The 24,243-nt window shown below is 44.3% G+C and overlaps 1 protein-coding gene and 1 long non-coding RNA gene across 2 annotated transcripts; one reads left to right on the top strand and one right to left on the bottom strand.

Moving 5' to 3' along the window:
- Positions 1-12,237: 12,237 nt before the first annotated feature.
- On the bottom strand, positions 12,238-13,635 carry LOC135552373 (uncharacterized). Its single transcript, XR_010457423.1, has 2 exons — positions 13,544-13,635; positions 12,238-13,161 (listed from the first exon to the last, which is right to left on the bottom strand). It is a non-coding gene; the product is annotated as an uncharacterized LOC135552373 (long non-coding RNA).
- Positions 13,185-21,119, top strand: LOC135552372 (probable C-mannosyltransferase DPY19L4). Its single transcript, XM_064983946.1, has 20 exons — positions 13,185-13,393; positions 13,680-13,779; positions 13,890-14,057; positions 14,284-14,408; positions 14,681-14,771; positions 14,971-15,092; positions 15,287-15,432; positions 15,776-15,899; positions 16,122-16,256; positions 16,454-16,585; positions 16,846-16,947; positions 17,145-17,218; positions 17,409-17,567; positions 17,678-17,797; positions 17,891-18,011; positions 19,151-19,207; positions 19,301-19,383; positions 19,537-19,669; positions 19,879-20,037; positions 20,225-21,119. Exons 1-20 carry the CDS (start codon positions 13,367-13,369, stop codon positions 20,387-20,389), a joined length of 2,343 nt encoding a protein of 780 aa, XP_064840018.1. The 5' UTR covers positions 13,185-13,366; the 3' UTR covers positions 20,390-21,119.
- Positions 21,120-24,243: the final 3,124 nt, after the last annotated feature.

The following is a 24,243-nucleotide window of genomic DNA, read 5'->3' as shown; positions in this document are numbered from 1 at the left end:
GATTCAACACCAATACTACCCAGTCCAGGTGCTGCAACCAATTGGACCTGGAATTGGTCCTACCTGTTCCTAGATAACCCAACGGGTATAGGTAGTGGTGCAGTCACTCGGGCAGACAGGCAGAGGGTACGCCTAAACCTCAGAAGAACCAGAGTGAGTATGATAAGCACAGCGATTAGATATCAAAGAAGATACCAGGCAATGTTTGACTCACCTGTCTCTCTCTCTTCCTTTTCTTTGCCCCCAAAGGAAAAGGACTCATTCCCGGGCAGCACGCCACCCAGCGCATGTTTAGAGAAAACATTAAAACCCAAGACTCATCTCTGTCTCTCTCCTTTGTTTGTGCATTAACATAGGCAGTCCGTGGAGCCGCAACGCCAGACACAGAGCGACCAACTCGTTATCTGAGAAGCCTTTCAGTTGTATTTCTCCCCTTCCCGTTCTCCCCAACCTTTATTAAAGAACTACTTTTGTTTGAGCACCGTAAAACTGTCTCCCGCTGTCTTATTTTATTGTGAGTTTCACCTCTGACTCCCCTGGGTTGCCACACTTGGTGGAGAATGCTGGCAGAACCCTCCCATGCTCTAAACTCACAATAAAATAAGAAGCCAGTGCTCATCATGGAAGATGCTGTAACAGCATCTTCCTTGTCCTCCAGGAGGCAGTCCCAAAGCTTACCCAAGCCATGCTCCGGCTGGACCAAATGACGGAACCAGCCAAGGTGGCCCCCTTTCTGACTGGAGAAGTCAAAGGGGCCTGTAGGGACTTGGCACTGGCGGACGTCGACAACTATGTTGTTCTGAAAACTGTCATCTGGCCAATTATGGGCACAACATACCAACCCGGGCCCAATGGTTCCACTGCTGGGCCTATGATGGTCACCCCCGGTAGGACCTCTAATGTGGTGACAGGTAGCCTAGTGGTTCGACCATTGGACTAGTAACCGAAAGGTTGCAAGATCAAATCCCCGAGCTGACAAGGTAAAAATCTGTCGTTCTGCCCCTGAACAAGGCCGTTAACCCACTGTTCCTAGGCCGTCATTGAAAATAAGAATTTGTTCTTAACTGACTTGCCTAGTTAAATAAAGGTAAAAATGTCAAAAATAGCCGAGCTGGTTAGACTAAGTAGAAGTTGGCTTACTACGGGGGACGGCTATTAGCAATAGATCGACGAGTAATGGACAAATGTATCCGGGGCCTCACCACCGATGCAAAGAGCCACGCTGCTCAGTGCAACCCTCCGTCAGTTGACACCCTGGTCGCTATATTAGAAAATTACCAGGTTACTGTAGAGATGTTGCGAAGCAGTATGCCAGAGCCCAGTAGGCCTGAAGTCAAGGCCGAACCAACGCATGGTAGAAAGGGAGACACCTATTTGAACCCCACTTCAAGATGGCTTCCTATTACCCAGATCACCCCAGAAGTGGGGACCAGGAGGGACACCCGGCCTGAAGCTGCCCTTTGAAACAATGAGTCCATGCAAATGGCCAGTCCCGCAGAGAAGACCACCAGAACGTGCGGCTACATCACAAACTGCTGGGTCCAGGAAGCAACTGCAGCCAATCAGATCCCAGTCAAAATAGGCAGTCAGGATGTGGCTTCCTCGTTGGACACAGGTAGTTTGGTGACTCATCAAGCCTCAATTTGCCGCCGACCCCTTAGGGCCACCCATAACAGTGGCTTGTATACATGGAGATACAAAAAGTTACCGTATCTGACGTGTGGAAGTGCAAACTCCTCAAGTAAGCTTTGTGATTGTAGCTGGGGTAGTAGACAAATTGCCAGTGTCCTAGTGGGCCGGACTGCCTGGTTTTCCAGAGATTCTGGAGCAGGGGGGGGGGGGGTCACAGCCTCTAGGAGAACAGCTTCATGGAAAAGGAAAATGGTTCCCCGACATAGAAGCATCATACCAGCCTGTGCCGCCGCTTTCCCGCCCTCCTCCTCAGGCTCTGTGCAGGCCACAGCTGATCCCCCCCCCCCTTGGCTCTCCCCAGCACCGACCGAGATGAAGAGTTTTCAGAGTTTTCCTTTGCGGAGGAGGGAAAGGGAACCTCCCAGGGACAGTTCGGCACTGCCCAAATCACCGATCTTAACCTGGAGCTGGCGAGTGGATAAGTGTGGGAGTTGTCAGTCAAAAACCAGTAGAGGGGATGAGTGTGGGAGTTGTCGGTCGAAAACCAGTAGAGGGGGTGAGTGTGGGAGTTGTCGGTCGAAAACCAGTAGAGGGGGTGAGTGTGGGAGTTGTCGGTCGAAAACCAGTAGAGGGGGTGAGTACACCACCTCCTGACAGAGCTGGTGTAACTGAGTCAGGTTTGTAGGCCTCCTTGCTCGCACACGCTTTTTCAGCTCTGCCCACAAATTTTCTATGGGATTGAGGTCAGGGCTTGATACCTTGACTTTGTTGTCCTTAAGCCATTTTGCTACAACTTTAGAAGTATGCTTGGGGTCATTGTCCATTTGGAAGACCCATTTGCGACCAAGCTTTAACGTCCTGACTGATGTCTTGAGATGTTTCTTCAATATATCCACATACTTTTCCTACCTCATGACGCCCTCTGTTTTGTGAAGTGCACCAGTCTCTCCTGCAGCAAAGCACCCCCAAAACATGATGCTGCCACCCCCATGCTTCACGGTTGGGATGGTGTTCTTCGGCTTGCCAGCCTTCCACTTTTTCATCCAAACATAACGATGGTCATTATGGCCAAACAGTTCTATTTTTGTTTCATCAGACCAGAGGACATTTCTCCAACAAGTACGATCTTTGTCCCCATGTGCACTTGCAACCCGTAGTCTGCCTTTTTTATGGTAGTTTTGGAGCAGTGGCTTCTTCCTTGTTGAGCGGCCTTTCAGGTTATGTCAATTTAGGACTCGTTTTACTGTGGATACCTCCAGATACTTTTTGTTTCCTCCAGCATCTTCCCAAGGTCCTTTGCTGTTGTTCTGGGATTGATTTGAACTTTTCGCACCAAAGTACATTCATCTCTCGGAGACAGAACGCATCTCATTCCTGAGCGGTATGGCAGCTGAGTGGTCCCTTGGTGTTTATACTTGAGTACTATTGTTTGTACAGATGAACGTGGTACCTTCAGGCGTTTGGAAATTGCTCCCAAGGATGAACCAGAGTTGTGGAGGTCTACAATGTTTTGGCTGATTTCTTTTGATTTTCAGAGGCACTGAGTTTGAAAGGTAGGCCTTGAAATACATCCACAGGTACACCTCCAATTGGCGCAAATGGTGTGAATTAGCCTGTTGTCAATCAGAAGCTTCTCAAGTCATGACATCATTTTCTGGAATTTTCCAAGCTGTTTGAAGACACAGTCAACTTCGTGTATGTAAACTTCTGAACCACTGAAATTGTGATACAGTGAATTTTAAGTGAAATAATCTGTCTGCAAATAATTGTTGGAAAAATTACTTGTGTCGTGCACAAAGTAGATGTCCTAACTGACTTGCAAAAAACTATAGTTTGTTAACAAGACAAATTTTGGAGTGGTTGAAAAACGAGTTTTAATGACTCCAACCTAAGTGTATGTAAACTTCTGACTTCAACTGTATACTGAATATGCATATATACTACCGATCAAAAGTTTGGGGTCACTTAAAAATGCCCTTGTTTTTGAAAGAAAATAAAAAAGAATTGTCCATTAAAATAACATCAAATTGATCAGCAATACAGTGTAGACATTGTTAATGTTGTAAATGACTATTGTAGCTGGAAACGGCAGATTTTGAATGGAATATCTCCATAGGCGTACAGAGGCCCATTATCAGCAACCATCACTCCTGTGTTCCAATGGATCAGGGAACACAACGTGCCAAGTTTATAATTTTAAAAGGCTAATTGATCATTAGAAAAAAACCTTTTGCAATTATTTTATCACAGCTGAAAACTGTTGTCCATATTAAAGAAGCAATAAAACTGGGCTTCTTTAGACTAGTTGAGTATCTGGAGCATCAGCATTTGTGGGTTCGATTACAGGCTCAAAATGGCCACAAACAAAGACCTTTCTTCAGAAACTCGTCAGTCTCTTCTTGTTCTAAGAAATGAAGGCTATTCCATGTGAGAAATTGCCAAGAAACTGAAGATCTCGTACAACGCTGTGTACTACTCCGTTCACAGAACAGCGCAAACTGGCTCTTACCAGAATAGAAAGAGGAGTGGGAGGCCCCAGTGCACAACTGAGCAAGAGGACAAGTACATTAGTGTTTAAGTTGAGAAACAGACACCTCACAAGCCCTCAACTGGCAATTTCTCCCACTTAAAAAATGAGAGAGGCCTGTAATTTTCATCATAGCAGAGACTTCAACTATGACAGAAAAAATGAGAAGAAAAAAATTCCAGAAAATCACATTGTAGGATTTTTTATGAATTTATTTTCAAATTATGGTGGAAAATAAGTATTTGGTCAATAACAAAAGTTTATCTCAATACTTTGTTATATACCCTTTGTGGGCAATGACAGAGGTCAAACGTTTTCTGTAAGTCTTCACAAGGTTTTCACACACTGTTGCTGGTATTTTGGCCCATTCCTCCATGCAGATCTCCTCTAGAGCAGTGATGTTTTGGGTCTGTTGCTGGGCAACACGGACTTTCAACTCCCTCCAAAGATTTTCTATGGGGTTGAGATCTTGAGACTGGCAAGGCCACTCCAGGACCTTGAAATGCTTCTTACGAAGCCACTCCTTCGTTGCCCGGGCGGTGTGTTTGGGATCATTGTCATGCTGAAAGACCCATCGACGTTTCATCTTCAATGCCCTTGCTGATGGAAGGAGGTTTTCACTCAAAATCTCACGATACATGGCCCCATTCATTCTTTCCGTTACACGGATCAGTCGTCCTGGTCCCTTTGCAGAAAAACAGCCCCAAAGCATGATGTTTCCACCCCCATGCTTCACAGTAGGTATGGTGTTCTTTGGTTGCAACTCAGCATTCTTTGTCCATTCTTTTTGCCCACCGTTCTTGTGATCATTTTGACCCCACAGGGTGAGATATTGCGTGGAGCCCCAGATCGAGGGAAATTATCAGTGGTCTTGTATTTATTCCATTTCCTAATAATTGCTCCCACAGTTGATTTCTTCAAACCAAGCTGCTTACCTATTGCAGATTCAGTCTTCCCAGCCTGGTGCAGGTCTACAATTTTGTTTCTGGTGTCCTTTGACAGCTCTTTGGTCTTGGCCATAGTGGAGTTTGGAGTGTGACTGTTTGAAGTTGTGGACAGGTGTCTTTTATACTGATAACAAGTTCAAACAGGTGCAATTGATACAGGTAGCGAGTGGAGGACTGAGAAGCCTCTTAAAGAAGAAGTTACAGGTCTGTGAGAGCCAGAAATCTTGCTTGTTTGTAGGTGACCAAATAGTTATTTTCCACCATAATTTGCAAATAAATTCATTAAAAATCCTACAATGTGATTTTCCTCATTTTGTCTGTCATATTTGAAGTGTACCTACGATTAAAATTACAGGCCTCTCTCATCTTTTTAAGTGGGAGAACTTGCACAATTGGTGGCTGACTGTATATCTCAGACTGGCCAATAAAAATAAAAGATGAAGATGGGCAAAAGAACACAGACACTGGACAGAGGAACTCTGCCTAGAAGACTAGCATCCCCGAGTTGCCTCTTCACCATTTTGAGAAGAGTTCAAATAGTTTTGAATTAAGTATTTGGTTTTGCAAGAGATGTGTGACGTTTTGCATGTTGTGTGTGTGTTTTGGGGTTTTGTGTGTAGAGTCTAGAGAAAGGGAGCCATAGTTTCAGAAATCATGTGTAAGCAATTGTCAAAAACTGTAACCTGTTTTCTAGTGACATTTATTTGGATACATCCATAACAATGAGCTAATGAGGCGCAATTTTGCCTGGCATAGAACATTTGCTCACTCATCAGGACACTTGTTCAGCTAGCACAATCACTTCAAATTGAAGCTGAGAAGACTGCAAACTACAGTAGCTGTAATTCGTTTCGTTGTATCTTTTTTCAAATGACATTTCTATGTGTATTTCCATAAAAATGATGCCAGCTGATTCATGATTTGACTGGCTGAGAAACGCTGCCTGCCTGTCTGTCTCGTCCCGACTCGTTCATTACTATGGGACAGCTGGAGATCGACATTGCAAATGTCCGAGAAACAAGGTTTACACAAATCTCAGCTGTTGAAAACCAAATCCTAGTCTAAAAGAAATGTAAGAATGTCTAGAGGTCGACCAATGTACTGATTTAGGGCTGATTTCAAGTTTTCATAACAATCGGTAATCTGCATTTTTGGACGTCGAATATGGCCAATTACATTGCACTCCAGGAGGAGACTGCGTGGCAGGCTGACCACCTGTTACGCGAGTGCAGCAAGGAGCCAAGGTAGGTTGCTAGCCAGCATTAAACTTATCTTATAAAAAACAATCAATCTTAACATAGTCACTAGTTAACTACACATGGTTGATGATATTACTAGGTTAACTACCTTGTCTTGTGTTGCAAATAATCAACGAGGTGCCTGTTAATTTATCATCGAATCACAGCCTACTTCGCCAAACGGGTGATGATTTAACAAGCGCATTCGCAAAAAAAGCACTGTCGTTGCACACAAGTATATTTTTTTTAAACCTGCATATTTAGTTCAAATAAATTCATGTTAGCAGGCAACATTAACTTGGGAAATTGTGTCACTTCTCTTGCGTCCTGTGCAAGCAGAGTCAAGGTATATACAGCAGTTTGGGCCGCCTGGCTCATTGCAAACTGTGTGAAGACCATGTTTTCCTAACAAAGACCGTAATGAATTTGCCAGAATTTTACAGAATTATGACATAACATTGAAGGATTGTAAAATGTAACAGCAATATTTAGACTTATGGATGCCACCCGGTCGATAAAATATGGAACGGTTCCATATTTCACTGAAAGAATAAACGTTTTGTTTTCGAAATGATAGTTTCCGGATTTCTGTGTGTTTATATTATTATAATTAAGTCTATGACTTGATATTTGATAGAACAGCCTGACTGAGCGGTGGTAGGCAGCAGCAGGCTCATAAGCATTCATTCAAACAGTACTTTCCTGCATTTGCCAGCAGCTCTTCGCAATGCTTGAAGCACAGCGCTGTTTATGACTTCAAGCCTATCAACTCCTAAGATTAGGTTGGCAATACTATAGTGCCTATAAGAACATCCAATAGTCAAAGGTATATGAAATACAAATGGTACAGAGAGAAATAGTCCTAAAATTCCTATAATAACTAAAACCTAAAACTTCTTACCTGGGAATATTGAAGACTCATGTTAAAAGGAACCACCAGCTTTCATATGTTCTCATGTTCTGAGCATGGAACTTAAACGTTAGCTTTTTTACATGGCACATATTGCACTTTTACTTTCTTCTCCAACACTTTAAACCAAATTGAACATGTTTCATTATTTATTTGACCCTAAATGTATTTTCATTTATGTATTATATTAAGTTAAAATAAAAGTTAATTCAGGATTGTTGTAATTGTCATTATTACTGTCATGGCTGGCTGAAGGACTGGACCAAGGTGCAGCATGGTAAGCGTAAATTTGTTATTTTATTCAAAACGACGCCGACAAAAACGAAGAACAAAGCCACACCGTGAAGCTTTGGGCTATGTGCCCTGAACAAAGACAAAGTTACCTTCCCACAAAACAGGTGGGGGAAAAGAGTACCTAAGTATGGTTCTCAATCAGAGACAACGATAGACAGTTGCCTCTGATTGAGAACCCCACCCGGCCAAACACATAGAAGTAGAAAATCATAGAACATAGATTGCCCACCCAAATCACACCCTGACCAAACCAAAATCGAGACATAAATCACTCTCTACGGTCAGGGAGTGACAGTACCCCCCCCAGGGGAGGGTCTGGGTGGGCATTTCACCACGGTGGCCCACTTAGGGTGGCGCCTCTAGACCCGCGCCGCCACACTAGACGCTCGTACTGGCCCCTGGACAGGAGGGAGACCCTGGCTGCTCCGGACAGGAGGGAGACCCTGGCAGCTCCGGACAGGAGGGAGACCTTGGCAGCTCCGGACAGGACTCACCGGGCTGGGGAGACATCCAGGAGGCTTCTTCCTTGGCCGAAGCACTGGATACACTGGGCCGTGAAGGCGCACTGGTGGTCTCGAGCGCAGAGCTGGCCCCACCAGTTCTGGCTGGATGCCAGCCTCCCCCCGGCAAATGCGGGACGCTGGCACCGAGCCTACCGGCAGTGAATACTCCGCCTCGGTACTGTGCGCATCACCCCATAGCACGGGGCCTGACCAGTCCCATGCTCGCCACGGTAAGCACGGGGAGTTGGCTTAGGTCTGCTTCCTGACTCTGCCACACTCCCCGTGTGCCCCCCCAAAAAAATGTTTTGGGGCTGCCTCTCAGGCTTCCTTGCCAGCCGTGTTCCCACATACCGCTGGTTCCTTTCTCCGGCTGCCTCTGCTCTCCTAGCTACCTCCACCTGTTCCCATGAAAGGCGATCCCTTCCCGCCAGGATCTCCTCTCATGTGTAGACTCCCTTGCCGTCCAGAACGTCCTCCCATGTCCAGGAGTCCACCTTACCATGCTGCTTGGTCCGTTGGTGGTGGAAAGTTCTGTCACGGCTGACTGAAGGACTGGACCAAGGTGCAGCATGGTAAGCGTACATTTTTTATTTTATTCAAAACGACGCCGACAAAACGAAGAACAAAACCACACCGTGAAGCTTTGGGCTATGTGCCCTGAACAAAGACAAAGTTAACTTCCCACAAAACCGGTGGGGGAAAACAGAGACAAAGTGACTTAAGTGCATACATTTTCATTCGTATTGGTCCCCCATGGGAATCAAACCCACAACCCTGGTGTTGCAAGTGCCATGCTCTACGTTGAGACTGAGCATAGTTGAAAATATCATTGGCATCAGTCAAAATGTACTTTGTGTACCCTATTTTGTCATCAGGCCTAAGTAGGTCTATGTACTTTGCTAGATTTTTCGGTCTTCATATATTTTTTCTTATAATGTATCTTTTAGACCACAGCCTTGTCGTAACTAAAAGTACACTATTATGCACAAACAGAAAACCGTAAACCTTCACCAGCAGGGGACACTACAATAAATGCAGATGGGATCGACAACTCAAGAGAATCTACTTGCTCCAGATGTTTCTTTTTTTGTTTAACTAGACAAGTCAGTTAAGAACAAATTCTTATTTACAATGATGGCCTAGGAACAGTGCCTTGTTCAGGGGCAGAATGACAGATATTTACCTTATCAGCTCAGGGATTATATCCAGCAACCTTTGGGTTACTGGCCCAACGCTCTAACCACTAGGCTACCTGCCGCCCCCTGGTTGTGAGCTGTTCCATTCCGGCTGTACTGTGTAGGTGAAGTGTTTCAACTGCAGGCTGTGCTATTTGTGCATAGGAATAAGCTACACCAATAAATCACATTTCAAACATGTAGTGTGTGTTGTTGTAGCTCTTACCTGTATGTAGAATGCCATTCATTTTCAAAGAACCTGCTTTTGATCGGCTGCCTTGGCGGTTGATCTGCTTCTGTTCTGTGGGTGACACTGTGTGCTCTTTTCAAAGGATGGGTCCCGGTCTCTCTGGGGTGCTGGGATCCGGGGGTACGGGGGTGGTCTGCCGGTCACTTGGATGACAACTCAATTTGGGATGGGAAGGGGTTTTAGCGGGTGGAATAGTGGGGAACAATTTGGAGGTTTACTTTATAGCGATGCAATTGTCATGGACACTCAATCCCTATGTTAATTTTTAATGGTGAGTTTACAAACATATATTATGATAGATTTGAAACTTGTATCTCATTATGGTAAATGGTGAAATAAGTATAGCCAGCTATAATTGTAATGGTTTAGCAGACAATAAGAAAAGACAATCAGTATTTACCTGGCTAAAAGAAAAGGAATATAATAACTATCATTTAAAGGAAACTTATTCAACAATTTTAGATGAAGTTGTGTGGACAAAGGCCTGGGTGGGCGAAATATATTTCTCCCATGGGCAAAGAAATTCAAAAGGGGTGATGAAAAGATGGTGCTGAAGGTTAGGGCTCACGTTTTATCGTCTCTTAAACAATTTAGTTTGTCTTTTTGCATTGTTCGTAACTTGTTTTGTACATAATGTTGCTGCTACCGTCTCTAATGACCGAAAAGAGCTTCTGGACACCAGAACTGGGATTACTCACCTCAAACTGGACAAGGAGGTCTTCCTCAATGAGTCGGACGCGAGGGATATACTACAGACACCTGACCAGGCCCAGAACCCAGTGATTCGCTGGATAAGGAAACGCAGGCTTCACGGAAAGAGATCAAGATGACTTGCGAGGATCAAAATAAATGGGACTAAATGAAAGCACGTATATCCTACCAACGGGACATTAAAAATGCTAATATCTTATGTTTCACCGAGTCGTGGCTGAACGACGACATTAATAACAAACAGCTGCCGGGTTATATACTCTATCAACAGGACAGAACAGCAGCCTCTGGTAAAGACATGGATCGGGGGCCTATGTATTTATGTAAACAACAGTAGGTGCGCGATATTTAATGAAGTCTCAAGGTTTTGCTCACCTGAGGTAGAGTATCTCATGATAAGCTGTAGACCACACTATATACCTAGAGTATTCATCTGTATTTTTCGTAGCTGTCTACATACCACCACAGACAGAGGCTGGCACTAAAACCACACTCAATGAGCTGTATTCCGCCATAAGCAAACAGGAAAACGCTCATCCAGAGGTAGAGCGCCAAGTGGCCGGTGACTTTAATGCAGGGACACTTAAATCATTTTTTCCTAATTTCTATCTACATGTTAAATGTGCAACTAGACGGAAACACACAGAGACACGTACAAAGCTCTCCCTCGCCCTCCATTTAGCAAATCTGAGAATAACTACAGTGGGGCAAAAAAGTATTTAGTCAGCCACCAAATAAATCTTGCTTGTTTGTAGATGACCAAATACTTATTTTCCACCATAATTGGCAAATAAATTCATTAAAAAATCCTACAATGTGATTTTCTGGATTTTTTTTTCTAATTTTGTCTGTCATAGTTGAAGTGTACATATGATGAAAATCACATACAGGCCTCTCTCATATTTTTAAGTGGGAGAACATTCACAATTGGTGGCTGACTAAATACTTTTTTACCTAGTGGTTAGAGAGTTGGACTAGTAACCGAAAGGTTGCAAGTTCAAATCCCTGAGCTGACAAGGTACAAATCTGTCGTTCTGCCCCTGAACAGGCAGTTAACCCACTGTTCCTAGGCCGTCATTGAAAATAAGAATTTGTTCTTAACTGACTTGCCTAGTTTAATAAAGTTTTTAAAAAATTGCCCTTTCACACCTGGACAAAAGGAACACCTGTGTGAGAATGCTATTCACTGACTACAGTTCAGCGTTCAACACCTTAAGTTTAGGACTAAACACATCCCTCTGGAACTGGATCCTGGACTTCCCGACGAGTCGCCCCCAGGTGGTAAGGGTAGGTAACAACACATCCGTCACAATGATCCTTAACACGGGGGCCCCTCAGGGGTGCATGTTCCGTCCCCTCCTGTACTCCCTGTCCACTCATGACTGCAAGGCCAGGCACGACTCCAACACCATCGTTAAGTTTGCCGATGACGCAACAGTGGTAGACATGATCATCGACAACGTTGAGACTATAGGGAGGTCAGAGACCTGATCGTGTGGTGAAAGGACAACAACCTGTCCCTCAACGTGATCAAGACAAAGGAGATGATTGTGGACTACAGGAAAAGGGACTGAGCACGTCCCCATTCTCATCGACGGTGCTGCAGTGGAGCAGGTTGAGAGCTTCAAGTTCCTTAGTGTCCACATCACCAACAAACCAACATGGTCCAAGCACACCAAGACAGTCGTGAAGAAGGCACGACAAAACCTATTCCCCCACAAGAGACTAAAAAGATTTGGCATGGGTCCTCAGATCTTCAAAATGTTTTACAGCTGCACCATGGAGAGCATCCTGATGGGTTGCATCACTGCCTGGTATGGCAACTGCTTGGCCTCCGACAGCAAGGCACTACAGAGGGTCATGCGTATGGCCCAGTACATCACCGAGGCCAAACTTCCTGCTATCCAGGACCAGACGGTGTCAGAGGAAGGCCAAGTCTAGGTCCAACAGCCACCCCCCCCCCCCCCCTACATGTCCAGTGAGGGAAGAGAGTATTTGATCCCCTGCTGATTTTGTACATTTGCCCACTGACAAAGAAATGATCTGTCTGTAATTTTAATGGTAGGTTTATTTGATTAGTGAGAGTAACAACAAAACACATGGCAACATATGATAGTGTTACAGTTATGTACAAAACACATGTCAAAAATATGATAAATTGATTTCCATTTTAATGAGGGAAATAAGCCACTATTCACTATTAGCTCTACTTTAGCAGTGATTGATAGCTCCTGCTATGAACATCATCAGCTTTCTCTTTTCTATGTACACAATATTTCCGCCCACCAGCCACGTAATCCCCGGCCTAGATGCTCCTACCCATCTCTCCCTTCAACCTGTATCTCCCTAGACCTGGATCCACCCTCATTGCCTCAGCATATGACACCCTTCTCACCACTCTCACTTGTTGCACCTACACTGCAACATTGCCTGGCACCCACCATATGGGTACATAAACACCTCACATAATAACTCATATATCCTATGGTTACTTTATTTGGCAGTACCCTGTCCTTGAAGTGTAACAGAATAGACAGGCTATCTAACCCTAATTCCACCCCTTGTTGCTTGCAATCTTTGAATATTCACTAGAATGTTGTCGCTTACCTCTTTAGTGCTAAACACTCACAGGCACCCACTCCTGTTATCACCCATTTAATCCACTGCTTCCCTGCTTGATCAGTCCAGCTGTTCGACACCACTTCCCTATTTGTTTCACTCTGTGGGATGTTTCCCTCTGCACAATGTCCTTACGCAACAACAAGCTCCATCTCTTAACACTTTAGCATTGACAACTTAAATGAAACGATGTTGTTCTTCCTCAAACGTCATCTTCAGCCTCCTCTGTGCCTCCATAGACCTCTAGCTCCCCTGCACATTGATCCCGGAGTCCCGAACAATTCTAGGTTCATCTCCTGGTGTTTGTTGTCCTGGTTTAGACCGAGCTATGCTGAAGACTTCTTCCCCGGGAGTTCTAACAGAAACATGTAGTTAGTTTCCACACTGCCATCTAGTGTGTAGGAGAAGGGTTGATGACAGTAGGGAAGAAATGGTTGGGTAAAGAAATCGCTTGAGGACTCGGAGCAGCTAGCTAGCTCGTTAGTCATTCGTGGAATCAAATTCGAAGACAAACTCGTTGCTAGCTAAGTATTAGCAGGCTAGTAGTAGTAGCTCTGTTAATGTCATGGAATTGCTGTGAATCTCTGGTAGGTACGCTAGGTATACGTTAGCTTAGCCAGCTAGAGAGCTACCTGTTTGTACACATATGTCATAATTTGCTAAGACTTTGTCGGTATGCTAATTTTGGTTAGCTAGCTAGCTGACTAGCTAACCTTAACATTGTTAATTAACGTTACCTAGCATGCCAGAAGTAACGTTAGGTGCTAGAATGGTAGCTAGTTAGGAACTAGCTGCAGTTACGTTAGCTGTGTCGATTATGTTAGGCCAGGGTGTCTGACCCATAATGTGAATATGCCTCTTGTGGTTTAACAGGATATGGCAGAGTTGAGATGCCGGAAAACAGTGGTAAAGGAGGGAGAAGAGGAGGAACACCAGCAATGTGAATCTGAACCTTGCTCAGAGAATTTTACAAGTAACCAACCACACTCAATATGTGTCAACTGTAGGTCTGCATGGTTTGGTGACAACCAGGAAATACATGTATGTGGGTGAAGTTGTAATGTATTCCGTTTCTTTTACCAGTGGACAAGGTTAGTCTGAAGGAGAAGTGTTCAGAGGACACAGATGGAGCTACCTGTGGGGTTCAGGAGAAAGAGAAGGAAGATGAAGAGGAGAAGGATGAAGATAAAAAGGAGGAGGCAGACAGTCAGAAGCCCTCTCCTGTCAAAAGAAACCGGAGCGCCTGCAGATGTGAGTGGATCTCTTGTTATTTTCTCGCAGTAAGGGTAGGGATGGAGCCTCTCACTGATGAATCTCTTTCACCAGATTATTCCTCCAATGCTATGTGCAGATAGCCTGGGGACAAGGTTACTCACTGACTGACACAATCACACAGTAAAAGACGTGCGTTGGGTAGTGTGTGACTTTTGTCTGACAGTAACGTGATGCTCAAACATACTCTACCCCCACTCCGCAGCGGTTATGCTTCAGAGTCTAGTGAAGCTGTTCTTCGGATGCCTGGCAGCAGTTACATGTGGCATGATGTATGCAGTGTATCTCTACACCTACCACGAGAGGAAGTTCTGGTTTTCTAGCAGACAGGTGGGTAGCGCTAACCTGGGTACTAGTCTGTGTTACCATTCCACTCCTTACCACTCCTTGTCATGCCACACTTGCATGACAAGGAGTAGCAAGGAGTGGAATGATAGCCTACAGACTAGTAACCAGGCTAGGGTAGCGCTTGGTCTTCCCCAATCCATTTTTCTCTCTCTCTCTCTCTCTCTCTCTCTATGTGATACATCGTTAGATAATGGCCAGGTGTTAACAGAAATATGAACAGTGCTTACCCTGCCTTTGTGTTTATTCTGTTTCAGGAGCTGGAACGGGAAATCACCTTTCAAGGTGGCAGTGGACTCTACTATTACTACTACAAACACATGTTGACAGCACCCTCCTTTGAAAGAGGTAATAGCCTAATCTTTCCCCAAACAAACCAGTATCCAATACAAATCAGTGGTTTTGATATCCAAACCTGAGACAACCTGTCTCACCCAGTCACGGTTATACTGTAACATTATCATATGTTGCCATACTGTTACTCCATCTAAGGTTTTCAGTCATCTTATTATCTCTGTGTTATGTATTTGTTGATTTTCTGCTTTAGGGATATACGAGCTGATGAGAGACAACAGGACTGTGTCTGGTCAGACCATCAATGCAGTGGAACGCCTGTCTCTGTACCCAGAGCTTATTACTAGCCTGCTCTATAGAATCACAGGAAGCCAGGTCAGTGCACCACCTAGAGATCATCTCTTTCCTTTGATCAAAAAGATCTGACATGAACTTGTGGTTTTTGGCTGCATGGAAACTTGCGTTAGTTGACGTGCTGCCTACCCACATCCTGCAGTCTTATCAGCCATAAAGATGCTAGTGATGTACTCTGTGTGTGTCTGACTGGTAGGGTTTCCTCCACCTTGCAGGATGTAATAGAGCCAGTATACTTCTACATCGGGGTGGTGTTTGGCCTCCAGGCTGTCTACGTCACTGCCCTCTTTGTGTCCAGCTGGGTGATGAGTGGCACGTGCGTGGCTGGCATACTGGCTGTGGCCTGGTATGTTATCAACCGGTGAGTGGGAGATGGACACACTATCAGACCCAATGTGTGTGTCCCAAGTGGCACCCTATTCCCTTTATAGTGTGCACTACTTTTGACCACGGCCTTTCCGATACAGGCAATGGGGACATTGTCCTGCTTTTTCCAGAGGTGTGCACTTGTACCCTCCCTATCATGGATTTAAAATCATAGGAGTGTTGGCTGGAGGGTAGTTTCCACCGTTGTTAAATCCATGAGAGAAAGTATTTAAGTGTGATGAATCAGGACATAGCCATTATCATGGTCTCCCTAGGCATTCAGACATTACAACGTAACTTGTTTTAATTCTGTCATTGTTCATTCATTGTCTCCCCAGACCAGACACAACCAAAGTGGACTATGCCATTCCACTGCGGGACAACTGGGCCTTGCCTTACTTCTCTTGCCAAGTTGCAGCCTTAACAGGATTCCTGAGTAATAACATTAACTCAGCCTCAGAGGTGAGCTACCTTTGCATGTTACCTCAAAAAAACACCTAGGCCATTGGAGTGAGGGAGAGGGTTAGAGTGAGACATTCTGTGTATTGCTTTCAATGAAATTGATTTAAAAGATGTGAGCTCATCGTTATGTGTGGGATATAGGGAATATGGATATTTTAAGTTTGTGTTTCATCATACCACCTGTGGGTTTTTCCCACGATTGCTCTCCTCTCTGTGTTGTAGATGTTCTGTTACCTCCTGATGAGTGCCACCACCTTCACCTTCATCCTGGTGTGGGAGCACAGCCACTACGTGCTCTTCATCCAGGGCCTGGCCCTGTTCCTGCTCGACTCCTTTGACCTGGTGCCGTCCCGCAAGGTACTTACTTACTGCCCTCCAAAGTTATTGGGATATTGTCTCATTTTGAAGACCTACATGCTGACTTCCGTCTTCATGGTTGTTATAGATGATACATTTGCTGAAGGAAATTTTGGTAGGATAAAATATCAGAGTATTCAGTCAATTAAATATAGACTCAGTGTCTTTCTTTTCTGTCTCTCTGTGTGATTGACAAGATGGCTGACATTCACAAGGTGTACCTGAGCTCTCTCTTCCTGGCCTACGTCCTCCAATTCCAGAACCCAGCCCTGCTCAGCTCTCCTTTGCTCAGCCTCCTCATCAGCTCAGTGCTAGCGAGGTACTTCCAGGTAGAGAGAGCTTCTGACTTACTCTGTGAAACCAAATGGCAGTGAGGCTTTGGAGCTGTAAGTTAGCTTCCACCTTGCACACAAAATGATGAAATATTGAACATCCGCTACCGTTCGCACATGGGGGTAACGTTTGATTGAAGCATAAGGTGTAAATTAGGCTTAATAAGATGATGGAAGCTGCTAATGTTAGATAATCAGAGGTTTCTTTGGCAGTTGCCACAATCGCTTTCAAATGTTGTCTGTGGTCTTGTTTTCAGCAAAACATGAAGATGGGCCCCCTAGTGGCCAGACTGATGAAGCTCTTTCTGCATTTCTACCTTTGCTTCACCACCGGGATCACCTTCAGCTATGTGGCCAAGGTGAGAGTCCCTGAGTTTTGGTTCAGTTTCATCAATATTGTAACATTGTTGGAATTATGGGAGTGTTCCCCCTCTGGATGTGTATTGGAAAGGAAATTGCAATGTCTGATTAACAATCACACAACATGTTGTAGTAGATGGGATTTGAGTTGGAAAATCAACATTTTCATGTAATAAGCATCTAATTTGATTTCCAGCGACTAATGCCAGTCAGAGAGAGTGATTTCATTTTGAAATTTCTTGAAGTGAAATTCGGACTCAACACAACAACGTGAGTTGTAACACTTTCAAACATACAACTGACCCAAATATTTGGCATTCAGCGATAAGACAACGATAAGATAATTCTAGTGTTATATTATTGTAGTAATATTAAGTGTTCAATCATAATGTTAACTAGCAATGAACAAAAGTAAATATTAAAATGTTGATGAAGATATTGAATGGTTTCTCTTCCTCAGAGACTTTGTGACTAACCGGCTCCTGTGTCAAGAATGCTTCCAGACCCCCAGTCAGGACTTTTTCCTGCGGCTGACCCAAGCATCAGTCCTGCCTTTTTACCTACTGGTCCTCCTTATCTGTCTCATATCAACACTGCAGACCATCTACAGGAGGCTCAGGTTAGAAACTACACATAGCTGTTGTTTTTATGTTCTCATAATGTGGTCGATTTGAAATACAAGAACCTTCATATGGCCATTCAGTCATTTTTGTGTCTCCATGGTGATAGTGGTGAGCCAATGAAAACGAACCTTAGACTCGAAGATGGACGAATAGGAGAGCAACCCGAGGTCATCTACCACGTTTTCCACACAATGCTGTTCGGGGCTCTGGCTATGGTCTTTGAGGGGTATGTTCCTAAATGATTCAGGTTTACTTGCTATAACCTTTCAGACATGAAAACAAATGGCTGTCATTGTTCACATGTGGTGTTCTCCCGCAGGATGAAGTATTTGTGGACCCCATACGTCTGCATGTTCACAGCATTTGGCGTGTGTTCTCCAGAGCTATGGGTGACTTTGTTCAGGTGGCTGAGGCTGAAGTCCATCCACCCTGTGGTACTGGTGAGAGAGGCATTTTCCATTCAATTGTCTCCAATCACCATAACCTCTACGCTTTGAGTGTGGACATGCCTCCGTCTCCATATTCATAGCTAACAAATCGATTCCAGAACACCAAACAGTCCCTTTCAAGTCAGAATGTTTTTTTTTATTGTTTTTTAAATTTTTACCCCTTTTTCTCCCCAATTCATGGTGTCCAATTGTTGTAGTAGCTACTATCTTGTCTCATCACTTACAACTCCCGTATGGGCTCGGGAGAGACGAAGGTTGAAAGTCATGCGTCCTCCGACACACAACCCAACCTAGCCGCACTGCTTCTTAACACAGCGCGCATCCAACCCGGAAGCCAGCCGCACCAATGTGTCGGAGGAAACACCGTGCACCTGGCAACCTTGGTTAGCGCGCACTGCGCCCGGCCCGCCACAAGAGTCGCTGGTGCGCGATGAGACAAAGACATCCCTACCGACCAAGCTCTCCCTAACCCGGACGAGGCTAGGCCAATTGTGTGTCGCCCCATGGACCTCCCGGTCGCGGCCGGTTACGACAGAGCCTGGGCGCGAACCCAGAGTCTCTGATGGTACAGCTGTCGCTGCAGTACAGCGCTCTTAACCACTGCATTTTATTTGAACTTACTTTACTGGTTGTCAGCTGATTTCGTCCTTATGCAGTTGGAAATGTGAGACAAAATATTCCCAGGAAAGTATTACTTAACCGACTTGAAAACGCATGTGGGCCGCTGTGCGTGGCTGTCACGGTTTGTTCATCACCTGAGGCACGCTCACACAATGTAAATACATGCTGTGTGCATACTAGCCGATCGCATGCAGGTGTTTACATGGTTATGTGCATGTGTCAGGTGATGGAAATCTCTGTGCAGTACCAGCGTCTTGAAAAGTCAGGTTAATAATAGATATTTATTCTCAAATTTCCAGAGGTTAAAGGGCCAACTGCAGAGACAACCAGTAGAGTAATGTAATGTAATTTTATTCTGCTTGTAAGAGGAAGCTTTCCAAGCAATTGTATTGCTTTCTTTCAGACTGTGATACCTTGCTATCACAGTCTGTTTTAGGCTACAAGCACCATATCTGTTCATAATGTAAAATTATAGCATTCATCTTTTGCTGCTTGTTTTACCCAAACAGGCCTTGATATTGAGCACAGCAGTTCCAACCATCATTGGATTCAGTTTATGGAGAGAGGTGAGGTTTGCAATATATGCTTTGGAACTTTGGAACAATTAAGGTGACATTTGTAACATGTTAAATTGGCATAACCCTCTGCCCTTCTTTCAGTACTTTCCCCGTGTCATAGCAGAACTATCAGAGCTGCAGGAATTCTATGACCCAGACACAGTCGAGCTGATGAACTGGATAAAGTGTGTAATCTGCCTCATTGCCTCTCACACAGATCATTTGACTTGAGGGTTACACAGTACATTCTTACTGAGGGTTCTGACCCACCAACCCATTTCTGCCTCCCTCCCTCTTTTTCTTTCTGTCCCGCCTCTGTTCCTCTCTTTCCTCTCCAGGACCCATGCCCCGATGGCAGCAGTGTTTGCGGGCAGCCCACAGCTGTTGGGTTCGGTGAAGCTGTGCTCAGGTTGGACTGTGACCAGTCTGCCTCTCTACTCAGACATTGACCTGCTGAGGAGGAGTGAGGATGTGAGTAGGGCTACCTGAATCATATGGTGTGCGCTTAGTAGAGTAGACGCAAACAGGAGAAAACATTATGAGATAGGACAAATATTATTAATCCTACAGGTTAAAACATATCTCCCCCTGAAACATGGGATAGCTGTTTTCCCTAGTCATTTGTTTTTTCCTTCTGTCAATCCCCCCCCATTTGAAACCTTGTGTTTTGCGTCAAATAGACATACCAGGTGTATGCAATGAGGTCTGCGGAAGATGTCTACAAGATTCTGTCTTTGCACAAGACGAGCTACGTGATTATCGAAGAGTCGCTGTGCAACGAGTTGAGTCATACCAAGGGCTGCAGGATCAAAGACCTGCTGGATATCGCCAACAGCCATGTGAGTATTATGAACACCACTCCCTGCAACATTATACCAGGCACACACACACTTTGATGATAAGCAGTCAATTGTTACAGTACATAACAACGCTCTAAGAAATATAGCCTCTATACATGATTGCGTTCTTGCACATGCGTTCTTGCACACTTTCTTTCGTTGACTGTTGCCCTCCTTCCTCCACCAGGTGGTGTATGACAAAGGCGAGATGTACTCTTTCTCCAAACACGGGCGATTCTGTCATGAGATAAAGATGAACTACTCGCCCTACACAAACTACTTCTCAAGGGTTTTCTGGAACAGGTCCTATCACGTCTACAAAGTCAACTCTGTCATCTCCTTCCAGTACTGAAGACAGCTCAGCTTCAGCCTAACTACTGAGACAAGACTTTCTTCTGTCTCTGCAGTGTCTGTTACCATAGTTGGATGCAATACAACCCCTTCGCAGTTGGTACCCGTAAAATCCGTGGAAGCGTGTTGATTGAATATTCAGTCCCCTTGACATTCTACGGGGAGTGTAAATTGTCTTGATATTCTGCACAGTAACAAATCACACGTGTAACAGAGTGAGATCCATGATGAGAACATTCAGTTGGTCCCCCAATTATTGCATGTCAGATAAGTGGTCAAACTCTTAATGAATAGTTAGGGGCGAAGTTCACAATGCCATGTGAGTCATAGTACTGTATTTTGTTTTCCAAAACACTAATTACTGTGATGTCTTGAGTGAAAGTAAAGCATACGTGCATGTAAAGGGAGACAGGTCCACTATTCTCTTGTCATTATTTACCTCTTAATATTGACGCACATGCAGTGCATATGTGTTTTAACAGTTGAAGTTTGCTGCTTTGCGTCTTAGGATGTATTTGCCTGCACACCCCCGTTTCTTCTGTATGATGTAAAAGGGAAGGGGCGGATAAGGTTGACCAGAGCTCACTCTTAAGCCGTTTGGCAAGGTTCTCCAATTTGGCCCGTGGGTGGTTCTATTTGGCCCCCCAAGTTTTCTGAGAGAAAAAAAAAAGTATTCAGACCACTTGACTTTTTCCACATTTTGCTACATTACAGCCTTATTATAAAATTGACTACTTTGTGTGTGTGTGTGTTTGTTTGTTGTTGGACATAAAAGACCGTCAAAACACCAGGAAATCAGCTCCAAGTGATTTTAAATGATGAAAGAGAGAGCCACGTGATCGTATATGCAGGGTTTGAAATGATTTTGTTTTAGTCAAACATATCTGAGCTTCTTGCGTTCAATTTGCAGACTAGAAAGTAGAAATTATTTGTAATTATGTTCTGGCCCACTGACCATCCGCTCAAGAAATAATCGGCCCGCGGATTAATCTAGATGAGGATCCCTGCCTTATGGGGAGTGAAGGCAGGCTCTGAGGCTATCCATTTAGGTTGCTTTTCATTTTAAAAACCTATTCTTCTGGATGCCTTAAGTCTTTTCTTTATTTAATTAACCTTTATTTAACTAGGCAAGTAAGTTAAGAACAAATGATTATTTACAATGACGGCATACCCCGGACAACGCTGGGCCAATTGTGCGCTGCCCTATGGGACTCCCAATCACTGCCAGGTGTGATACAGCCCAGGATCGAACCAGGGTCTGTAGTGCCTTAAACCGCTGCGCCACTCAGGAGCCTGAGTCTTGACATAAAATGTTCACTCAAATGAACAATTATAGGCCACATAGCTAAAGCAGTGGCATTTCAGCTGCTATATTGAGCTACCGTCAACGTGGATCTTTTACTGGTTGTCACAGTATGCCTGTCTAACTTGCTTTGTCTGGAAATTGTAAAGAAAGTGGATGAATTTGTAAATGCAAAGAAACTATGAAGTCGATCTACGATGTGTTTTAATTGTATTTGTCTCAAATGTTTTGCTAGTGCTGAACTGCAATGACTTTTGCGTAGCTGCTATCTGCTGTTTTTCTCCTTAGACGTCAATGCAAAGAATATATGCTCTTGGAGCGGCCTCGTTTACCAGAATCTGTGCACTCAGTGTTTCTTTTCCCTGTATGTTTTACCTTAGAGACAATTATGCCTATGCATCTTTGTATAGATTGTACTTGCTATTCTAAACTGTTGGATCCTTCAGGAGCCGGTATGCCACATTTTATGGTGGCAGATGGTTGACCTGGTCCTTTTTAACCATGGTAAATTCAGAATATAACTCAATAGGAAGTTAGCAAACACACCATTTTATGTTGTGCGTCATATGTTTCGTGCCTTTTTTTGGAAGGTGATGTATCCTAATTAATGTTCATGATGTAAAAACAGTCAACTGGCTCGTAACCAGCTGGTACCTAGCCCTCCAATTGCCAGTTTCAACATGTACAATTATTGAGGTGAAGTTACTTTTTGTCCTCATTGTTAGTAGATACACTATACAGTTGAAGTCGGAAGTATTTCTTGTTAACAAACTATAGTTTTGGCAAGTCGGTTAGGACATCTACTTCATGCATGATGACACAATTAATTTTTCCAACAATTGTTTACAGACAGATTATTTCACTTATCATTCACTGTATCACAATTCCAGTGGGTCTGAAGTTTACATACACTAAGTTGACTGTGCCTTTAAACAGCTTGGAAATTTCCAGAAAATTATGTCATGGCTTTAGAAGCTTCTGATAGACTAATCATTTGAGTCAATTGGAGGTGCACCTGTGGATGTATTTCAAGGCCGACCTTCAAACTCAGTGCCTCTTTGCTTCACATCATGGGAAAATCTAAAGAAATCAGCCAAGACCTCAGAAAAGAAATGTAGACCTCCACAAGTCTGGTTCATCCTTGGGAGCAATTTCCAAACGCCTGAAGGTACCACATTCATCTGTACAAACAATAGTACGCAAGTATAAACACCATAGGACCACGCAGCCGTCATTCTGCTCAGGAAGGAGATGCGTTCTGTCTCCTAGAGATGAACATACTTTGGTGTGAAAAGTGCAAATCAATCCCAGATCAGCATCAAAGGACCTTGTGAAGATGCTGGAGGAAACAGGTACAAAAGTATCAATATCCACAGTAAAACAAGTGCTATATAGACATAACCTGAAAGGCCGCTCAGCAAGGAAGAAGCCACTGCTCCTAAATCGCCATAAAAAAGACAGAATATGGTTTGCAACTGCACATGGGGACAGAGATCGTACTTGTTGGAGAAATGTCCTCTGGTCTGATGAAACAAAAATTGGACTGTTTGGCCATAATGACCATCGTTATGTTTGGCAGAAAAGGGGGAGGCTTGCAAGCCAAAGAACACCATCCCAACCGTGAAGCACAGGGGTGGCAGCATCATGTTGTGGGGGTGATTTGCTGCAGGAGGGACTGGTGCACTTCACAAAATATATGGCGTCATGAGGATGGAAAATTATGTGGATATATTGAAGCAACATCTCAAGACATCAGTCAGGAAGTTAAAGCTTGGTCACAAATGGGTCTTCCAAATGGACAATTACCCCAAGCATACTTCTAAAGTTGTGGCAAAATGTCTTAAGAACAACAAAGGCAAGGTATTGGAGTGACCATCACAAAGCCCTGACCTCAACCATATAGAAAATGTGTGGGCAGAACTGAAAAAGCATGTGCAAGCAAGGAGGCCTACAAACATGACTCAGTTACACCAGCTGTGTCAGGAGGAATGGGCCAAAATTCACCAAACTTATTGTTGGAAGCCAGCTGTGCCACCAGAGACCCTGGGTTGCACGGTGTTTCCTCCGACATATTGGTGCGGCTGGCTTCCGGGTTGGATGGCGCTGTGTTGAGAAGCAGTGCGGCTTGGTTGGGTGTGTATCAGAGGACGTCTCTCCCGAACCCGTACGGGAGTTGTCGAGATGAGACAAGATAGTAGCTATATATATCCACAACAATTGGATACCACGAAATGGCTATTTCAGCCACATTCGTTGTTGACAGGTGTGTAAAATCGAGCAGACGGCCATGCATTCTCCATAGAGAAACGTTGGCATTAGAATGGCCTTACTGAAGAGCTCAGTGACTTTCAAAGTCAATTTTACCCCAATTTCGATGCCACCTTTCCAACAAGTCAGCTTGTCAAACTTCTGCCCTGCTTAGCTGCCCTGTCAACTGTAAGTGCTGTTATTGTGAAATGGATTAGTCTTGGAGCAACAACGGCTCAGCCAGCAAAGTGGTAGGCCACTACCAAGTTCTAAACCAAGTTCTAAGTGGCTAAACGGCTCAGCCA

This window comes from Oncorhynchus masou, chromosome 13 (assembly GCF_036934945.1).
Source record: "Oncorhynchus masou masou isolate Uvic2021 chromosome 13, UVic_Omas_1.1, whole genome shotgun sequence".
NCBI lineage: Eukaryota > Metazoa > Chordata > Actinopteri > Salmoniformes > Salmonidae > Oncorhynchus > Oncorhynchus masou.
This window is presented reverse-complemented; position numbering and strand designations above follow the sequence as displayed.

Bases quoted from the DNA above. Each gene is read 5' to 3' on its own strand.
- LOC135552372 (XM_064983946.1), top strand. From the start codon at position 13,367: ATGTCATGGAATTGCTGTGAATCTCTG. The intron at 14,409-14,680 runs GTGGGTAGCGCT...ATTCTGTTTCAG, and splicing joins TCTGGTTTTCTAGCAGACAG to GAGCTGGAACGGGAAATCAC. The intron at 19,384-19,536 runs GTGTGTAATCTG...TTTCCTCTCCAG, and splicing joins GAGCTGATGAACTGGATAAA to GACCCATGCCCCGATGGCAG.